This window comes from Myotis brandtii, unplaced genomic scaffold, assembly GCF_000412655.1.
Source record: "Myotis brandtii unplaced genomic scaffold, ASM41265v1 scaffold274, whole genome shotgun sequence".
In the NCBI taxonomy this organism is placed as follows: domain Eukaryota; kingdom Metazoa; phylum Chordata; class Mammalia; order Chiroptera; family Vespertilionidae; genus Myotis; species Myotis brandtii.
The window spans coordinates 1,745,657-1,754,902 of NW_005360425.1; the positions used below are offsets into that span (position 1 = coordinate 1,745,657).

Here is a 9,246-nt window from a genome sequence, read left to right on the forward strand (position 1 = left end):
ATATATATTTATTTACTGATTTCAGAGAGGAAGGGGGAGGGAGAGAAAGACAGAAACATCATGAGGAGAGAGAATCATTAATCAGCTGTCTCCTGCATGCCCCACAATGGGGATGGAGCTGGAAACCCAGCATGTGCCCTGACTGGGAATCCAACTGTGACCTCCTAGTTCATGGGTCTTCACTCAACCATTGAGCCACACCAACCCGGCTTCATATCTTCTTAAAAAGGGAAAGTTTGTCTAGATTGTGAAAAGTTTTAGACTCTTACTTGTTTATCATTGGTTTGTGTTTTTCCAAAACTGTATCCTGCCTTTTTTTTTTAACTTTCTACTATACTTTTTAGAGACTGTGATGATTTGTGGATATAGGTGATTTTTACGTAACTATCCTGTTGTCAAGCCTGGAAAACAAAACATAAAACTTAAAAACACTTTGTTAATCATCCTAAAACTTTTAAAATATTTCAAAAAAATTTCAAAGATATTTTTTTTTTCTCCTTGGGGTTTTTTATATGAAATTATGCCCAATATATGAACAGCATCTTAGAAAATCCTTCTAAAGTCAAACCACCTAGTCAACTGGTCCAGCTAGCCAAGTATGATTCAGTAAATGCTCCTGTGAATTCTTGAGCTAAGAATTAGACATCTTGAAATGCAAAGTTTATTTTAAGTGCAGTTTATACATGATTGACTATAATCTCAAATGAAGATAAGGTATAATTGTCTTAAGGGTGTCATCATCAAAAACAAAATTTTCATTCTTCCTGTAACTTACATGCAATTTTTGCTGCACATGAAATTAAAACTATATATTAGGGAAATGTGCAACTACGTTTTAAATCAAGAATTTGACAGATATATTGTTTGGTTTAAACTTATTTTAACTTAGCATTTACTTTTTATTGAATTTATTGAGTGACATCTATTTTCTATGTATATAAAAGCCTAAGTAACCTTTACGACTGAATGACCGGAACAACCAGTCGACCAGTCGCTATGATGCGCACTGACCACCAGGGGGCAGACGCTCAACTCAGGAGCTGCCCCCTGGTGGTTAGTGCGCTCCCACAGCCAACCTCCCATGGCCCCTCCCCCCAGCCAGCGGGGGGGCAGGGGGGTATAGGCCTCAATTGTCGGCCAGGCTGAGGGACCCCACCCTTGCACGAATTCGTGCACCAGGCCTCTAGTTGGTTAATAAAATTATATAGGTTTCAGGTATGCAGTTCTATAATACATCATCTGTATATTGTATTGTGTGTTTAGCACCCCAAGTGGATTTTGCATCTAAAATCTTTAATCATTTTAAATGTAAATGTTCTTTAATTGTCTATGAAATCAATGTTGGATCTTGGCTCTCCAAGTCTTTTCTAAGTTTTTCTTATGTGTGAATATCCTCAGACCTCTTATGACAAGATATTTTAATTTCTAATTGTTAAGTGGATACATAGAAAACTTAAATTTATTCACATGAGAGCCTTTGAATACAAATACTATGTAATTGTCTCTTGGTGAATCATTCCTCACTAAAAGTTAATATTTCTCTGTTCTTCCCTTTGCATGAAATCTTTTAAGTGATTTTTAAGGATATCCTATACAAACTACTGACCTAGTCCTATGTGAACTTTTATTTAAATAAAACTGGCACAATTGGTTTTTAAATAATAATAATCAACAGTTAGCATTTGAGCCTATCATTCCTTAGTTAGGAGAACTTCTAAGGAAATCCTATTTTTTATGGTTTAATTACAGCTGGACTAAGAGTATATGTTATGTTTTAGTTCCAAATAAAGTGGGGGTAGGGGAAACAGAAATATTCATTGAGGTTTTACTTCTCCTGAGGAGCTATTTTTTAAGACCATACTATTCTAGTTTGTTTTTTTAGGTAAAGTCAGACTACTGTTTAGGGCCGATAGAATTCTACTAGTCTTCTATTCTACCAATAGAAGAAAAAAATTTTACTTTTACCTTAAGTTAATGATACGCAAATTGATTTGAAAAGTTTGGTAGTTGTCTTATATAGTCTTGCAAAAGTGAATAGACTATGTTTCTTAGTTGTACTTTTAAATTCGTGTTTGAACAATAGTTGTTTTAGGGCTCTGCATTCTTTAATAATAAAAATCAAGAAAAATCATTTGAGAACAAGTTCCAAAGAAACAAAATTTTATGTATGGAAGTTTGATTTAAATGAGGTTGGTAAAAGTGGATTCAAAATACAAAATAATATAATGCCCTTAGGTTGTCAGTTGAATATATAAAACAAATCTTTAATCACTTTGGGAAATGTTTTTATTATATAAATTTTTCTCTCTTGTAGAATTTTGCCTTGAAAAAATATAAAAATGCTGCTCTGGGAGGGCATGAATTTTGAACATGGAGAGTTTTTGTTTTTTGTTTTTTAAACTTGGTTGTCACTTAGATTTTACTTTGTGCTACTCTAGAGTGGCCATTAAAACATTTTTTTTCTATTACTTGCTGTTCTTGATTGGCAGCAAATTGAATTTATTTATACATTTATAAAAATATACAAGATTACTTTAATTTTTGTTTTAAAATTTAATTTTTCTGACAGTTGATAGAATACCCTGGGGAAAAACTAAAAAGGAGGCAAGTAATAACTTTTTTCTTCTAAACAGACTTTACAGGAAAAAAAGAACATACACGTAACCCTGATATAATTCATTTAACATGATTAAGACTCATGATTCCATTCCCCTGATATAACCACTCTTTAAATTTTTAAACCAAATTCCAAACTAATCTATTAGTTTAAAAATATTTAAGACATTAAGTAATTTAGGAAAGCAGTTAGAATGAATGAAATGATTTCTAGATACTACTTAATTTTGCTTCGAATGTTATATAATAAGTTGGTATTTTAGAATTAATTTATATCTATTTTTTTCCACTGGGGACATTGTATTTATTTGATTTTGTAAGCCTGGCCTGATAGTATGCCTAGACAGAAGTCCAGGGCCCTGTGGAGGGGACGCATTTCCTGGAAGAATTCTCTGTTGTATATGGAAAAACCCTAGCTCAGAGTAGAATTCTTGCCAAATTGTCATAAGCTATTAGATTCTAGTTTAATACTATGTTGCTTTATATCACAACTATCTTTTTTCACATTGGTTTCCATAGTCTTAAAATACTTGAGGGTCTACTTGAAAGGTGAATTAAATATTTTGTTAATTTTACAAAACATTTTCTTATACCTAAAACTAGAGACCCGGTGCATGAAATTTGTGCGGGGCGGGGGGGGGGGGGGGGAAATCCCTCAGCCCAGCCTGTACCCTCTCAAAATCTGGGACCCCCCGGGGGGATGTCTGCCCTGTACCCTCTCACAATCTGGGACCCCTCGGGGGGATGTCTGCCTACCCAGAACCCCTCAGGGGATCTCCCCCTGGGGATCAGCCTGAGCTGGCAGGCAGACATCCCTCTTGCAGTCCGGGATCCCACTCACAGTCCGGGATCCTTACCGCACACCTGCTTGCTGCTCCTTAGTGCTGCCGAGGAGGCGGGAGAGGGGTGAACCTGGCTTCTGGCTGAGTGGCGCTCCCACACTGACCACCAGGGGGCAGCTCCTGCGTTGAGCGTCTGCCCCCTGGTGGTCACTGTGCATCATAGCGACTGGTCGTTCTGCCGTTCAGTCGATTTGCATATTAGGGTTTTATTATATAGGATTATATAGGATTAGGACCTTAAGTAACTTGGAAGTTTTTTTTTCTTTGTTGTTGTTTGTTTGTTTTAATGGATAAGGAGAAAAAAGACAAGTGATAGTTCTGTTTTGGTAAAACTAAAAAGATAATTTACTTAAGAATATTATCCTTGCCCTGACAGGTTTGGCTCAGTGGATAGAGCATCGGCCTGTGGACTGAAGGGTCCCAGGTTCGATTCCAGTCAAGGGCATGTGCCTTGGTTGTGGGCGTGTCTCCAGTGGGGGGTGTGTAGGAGGCAGCTGGTCGATGTCTCTCTCTCATCGATGTTTCTGACTCTCTGTCCCTCTCCCCTCCTCTCTGTAAAAAATCAATAAAAATATATAACAAAAAAAATTAAAAAAAAAAAAAAAGAAAGAAAAGAATACTATCCTTTCCAAACCTGTTTAGTCTCATTTTTTTGGGAGCTGAGCAACATTCACCAGAGATTCCTACTTCTATTTCAGTTGTATAAGATACTTAATAGACCCTCATTCTTGGCTCAATAATAAAACATGTGAGAAAGAATATTGTGTTGTTTTTCAACCATAATGGTTATGCTGTTGGGATACATGAACAGCCTTTCTGTATTTGGAGTTTCTGTAGTTTTCTGTCATTGTCTGTTCATATTGACTTTCTTTGGCTACCCATTGCTTAAAATAAATACTTGAGATTTAGCAAAACTGTGTCATACAACCAATGTTTTCTCTTATTTCTTTTTGTTGTTGTTAAACATATTTTTATTGATCTCAGAGAGGAAGTAAGAGGGAGGGAGGGACAAAAACATCAATGATGAGAGAGAGAGAGGATCATCATTCGGCTGCCTTCTGCATGGTCCCATACTGGGGATCAAGCCCAAAACCCAGGCATGTGCCCTGATCACGAATCAAACCATGACCTCCTGGTTCATTAATTGATGCTCAACCACTGAGCCATGCTGGCTGAGCATCAAGTTAGTGTTTTTATTTTCTTCAGCTAAATACCCAGAAGTGGAATTGTTGGATATTTTTAATTGTGGATTTCATTTTTTTTAAATAGTTACAGTCCTTCTCAGATATTTAAATGTAAGTTCATTCAGAGATAATAGTTATTAATTTATTAAGTGAATTTATCATTTGAACTTTAACAAAGCTACAACATTTTGAGCTTTAAAAACTTAATGTTAGGTATCACTTAGGTTTTTTTTAACTGTGATAAAATATACATAATGTTAAATTTACCATTTTAGCAGGTTTTTTTGTTGTTGTTAATCCTCATCCAAGGATATTTTTTCCATTGATTCTTAGAGAGAATGGAAGAGAGGGACAGAGGGAGGGAGAGAGAGATTTATGTGTGAGAGAGAGATTGATGTGAAAGATCACACCAGTTGATTGGTTGCCCACTGCACACATCCCAACTGGGGTCTAGGGGATCGAACTTGGCAACCCAAGTATGTGCCCTTGACTGGGAATCGAATCCTCCACTCTTCAGTGTGTGGGCCAAAGCTCTAACAACTGAGCACACTAGCCAGGGCCCATGTTAGCAGTTTTTAAGTGTACAGTTCATAGTATATAAGTACTACATTCACATTGTTGTGCAGCTAGTCTCCGGATCTGTTTTCAGCTTGCAAAACTGAAACTATACCCATTAAGCATCAATTCCCCATTCTCCTTTTCCCCCAGTCCCTGGCAACCATCCTTCCACTTTGTAGTATTAATAATAGGAATCATACAGTGTGTTTCTGTGACTTATTTCACTTAGTATAAATCTACAAGGTTCATCTATGTTGTAGCATGTGTCAGAATTTCATTTCTTTTTAAGGCTAGCTAATATTCCATTGTACGTATATACCACATTTTGTTTATTGGACATTTATTTGGACATTGAAGTGGCTTCCATCTTTTGGCTATTGTGACTAATGCTGCTGTGAGCATAGGTGTATAATGATCTCTTCAACACCCTGCTTTCATTGTTTTTTGGTAGATACCCAGAAATAGAATTGCTGAATCTTATGGTTATTCTCTTTTTAATGTTTTGAGGAACCACCATATGGTTTTCCAAAGCAACTGTACCATTTTACATTTCTGCCAACAGAGGACTTTTCATATTTTACATATTTTTGTGTGTAAGTAAGCTATATATATCTTTTTCATCAAACCTATAAATTTATTAACACTGTTTATAACGTCTTCAGTATCTGTAGTTATATGATCCCCACACGCTTACATTGATTATTTAAGTCAATTCTCCTATTTTAAAAATCAGTATTGCCTGGGATTTATAGATTTTATTTATCTTTTCAAATAATTGATTCTGTGCTTTGCTGATACTTTTTATTGTATATTGTTTTTATTTTGTTCATTTATTCTTATTCTACTCTCTGAGTTTGTTTTGCTCTAGGTATCACACTCTTTGGATCTGATTTGTGTTTGTACATGTTCTCCTGAGTTTGTGTGATTGCTCTCCCTTCTTTCTACCCCTTCCAAAACAATTTTCCAGGAGCACCCAGGGTTTTGTTTGTTTATATGTATGTTTGTTTTAATAAGGAGAATAAATTGGGGAGGAAAGAAGTAGGGATGCTAGAAATTGTTATCTTTCATCAATAGGCTTTGGCCCCATTACCCGATTTACTTAAAGTTCTAACATACTCTGATTGACAAGATTATCCAATGCAGTCTGTAACAGTGTTATTTCCCCCCTTCTGTTGCAGGACCCGTTGGGGCCCAGCCCCTACTCATGGTGCCCAGAAGACCTGGCTATGGCACCATGGGCAAACCCATTAAATTGCTGGCTAACTGTTTTCAAGTTGAAATCCCAAAGATTGATGTCTACCTCTATGAGGTAGATATTAAACCAGACAAGTGTCCTAGGAGAGTGAACAGGTAAGAATCATGAAGCATGGAGATTTTTTGCTGTTGGTATTTGTCTTTGCCATAATAATTGCTTTTCTTGTATATCCAAATAACAATGATAATGTCTAGCAGTTTGACTAAGAACACATGGTAATTTGTTTTGAAATTGATTGTACTTCAGAGATGTGTTAGTAGGTAAAATCTTCTAATAGCCCTGAAAATTTTCCATTGTAACATGAATATTCTCTCTGTGATGATAAAAAAGGTCCAAGTCATCTTAAGATGTTTTTGAAATCAGGCTGAGCAGTTTTTTCCTTTGCTTTTAGGTACTATATCTTTTATCTCCCCACCCCACCTTATTTACCCTTTTCTATTGTTTTCTTTAAGATGATAGTAGTGGTAAAGATGGTGTTTGTCATGGCTTCATGCTTTCTGTTCTCCTGATCCTCAACTCCTAACTGTTTCTTAATCTTATATAGGAACAAGTACATATAGTATGTAAAGGATTTTCAATCTGCTCTCAGTAAGTTTCTTCTCTCACATTCCCCAAATACTCTATATGTCTGTATGTGTGTATGGCTGTAGTTTAGGTAATACAGGGAATATAAAAGGAAATTATGATGTAGTGTAACCCCATAAAGAGGTTTAAAAAAAGAAGACTCATGTATAAAACATTTAGAAAACAATGATACTCAATATTTTGGTTTGTAATATCAAATACCCCAGGCTTTTCTTATTCAATAGCTATTATTAAGAGCCTTCATTTAAGACATAGGTGAGTACACCTGAAACTTATCTAATGGTGTAAATCAATGTTACTTCAATTTTTAAAAAAAGATGTAGATGGTTCTTTCTGTCAAGAAATTTGTAATTTAGTGGCGATAAGACACATAAGACATATGAAGTGAATGAGTACTAAGAAAGTTTGTGACAATGTAAAAAAAAATCATATGAATGTTATAATTAACATGTAATGCAGAGTTCTTTCTGAGGTCAGGAAGGGAATTGTGGTTAATCATCACCCAAGAATGTTTTTATAATTTTAGAGAGAGAGAGAGAGAGAGAGAGAGAAACATCAGTTGCTTCCCCAGACTGGGGATTGAGCCCTGGACCCTTTGGTGTATAGGATGACATTCCAACCAACTGAGCCACACTGGCCAAGGCTGATAACCTTTTTAATAGCTGAAATCCAGAAAGGTTAAGAGGCTAACTCAAGAGCACACATTTTGGTAGCAAAAGTTAGAACAGAACTCTGGAATCCTGACTTGATAGTCAGTAAAAAGTATTTGTAAAGCAAGAAGAAAAGGAATTGAGTTAATCTAAAACAGTTGGAAGGATTGTGGATAACTATAGTAAAAAGAACACCTTTTAATGATGAGGCAGCACTATTGATGGATGAATAAAGAAGAAGATAGATAGATAGATAGATAGATAGATATAATAGACTACTACTTAGCCATAAAAAATACTACATTCTTGCCATTTGTGACAACTTGGATGGACCTGGAGGGAATTTTGCTAAATAAATCAGACATAGAAAGATAATTACCATATGATTTCACTTCTATATGGAATCTAAAACTAGCATAAATCAACTTTATACTTTATTAATAATAATGACTTGATTTTAAATCAACATCTGGAAAACTTACTCCCCTTATTTTCTTCAAAATACTAGCTTTTGTCTTAACTTTTTTGCACTATTACTACATAACTAGTCAGTTAAGGTTGTTGGTTGGCTTCTGAAATTAGTTTAGTTCTTACACTTCAATAACTAGAATTCTGGAATTTAAAAGGAACTAGATAGAACTTTACAATTCCTTTTCAATATTACCTAAACAGTTATGGGCCAAAATGCAGCAGTATTTAAATAAACACATATGAGGTTTCTCTTGTCTACATGCCACAAGCTCAGATATTTGACACTATGGCATTAATGATAATAGCAGAATGATGTGTTGTAGCAAAACAAATTTTCACTTTAGTTAGAGGAGTTTTCTTGGACAAAAATTCTTGTGAGTCTTTTTGTGAGTCAAGTTCTCTACTTTAGACTTTGTCTATTGGTTTTCTTTTCCTTTCCTCATCCCTTTGGGTGTGTGTATGTGTGTCTTTTTTTTTTCCTTCCTATTTAATGATTTTGATTGAAAATGATCATTTGGTCACAGAGCATGTTTGTTAAGCAGCTTTCAAATGTTTCTAGTTTTTTTTAAACAAGTGAATGCTCTCAATAACTAAAAATAAAATATTTTTAGAAATAACATGACCTAGAGTATAAGTTCTGTAACTAGAGATTTTATGCGAGTTTGTCCAGCTACTAAATATATATGGGGATAAACCTTCAGTAGAAAGTTATGCACTTATTTAGAATCATGGTATAATGAAATACTTTGGAAAAATTGTATATACAGCATGATTGTAACTAGAGGGTAGGGGGCAGGAAGAGAATAATCAAAGAACTTATATGCAGATATGTATAACCCATGGACACAGACAATAGTCAGGTAAAGGCCTCTGGATGGGGCAGGGGTTGGGTGGAGGGCATCAGTGGGGGGGGAGTATATACAGGATTGTAACTAGAGGGTAGGGGGCAGGAAGAGAATAATCAAAGAACTTATATGCAGATATGTATAACCCATGGACACAGAAGACAATCAGGTAAAGGCCTCTGGATGGGGCAGGGGTTGGGTGGAGGGCATCAGTGGGGGGGGGGGAGGGGACATCTGTAA

At 35.7% G+C, this 9,246-nt stretch overlaps 1 protein-coding gene across 2 annotated transcripts in view; it reads left to right on the forward strand.

Moving 5' to 3' along the window:
• The window catches only part of AGO3 (argonaute RISC catalytic component 3), a 96,339-nt gene that overhangs the window by 1,401 nt on the left and 85,692 nt on the right, over positions 1 to 9,246 (forward strand). For both annotated transcript variants that reach the window (XM_005868582.2, XM_005868583.2), the window contains exon 2: positions 6,379 to 6,550. In XM_005868582.2, the coding sequence (XP_005868644.1) occupies positions 6,379 to 6,550 (172 nt within the window). The remainder of the gene's footprint in view (positions 1 to 6,378; positions 6,551 to 9,246) is intronic.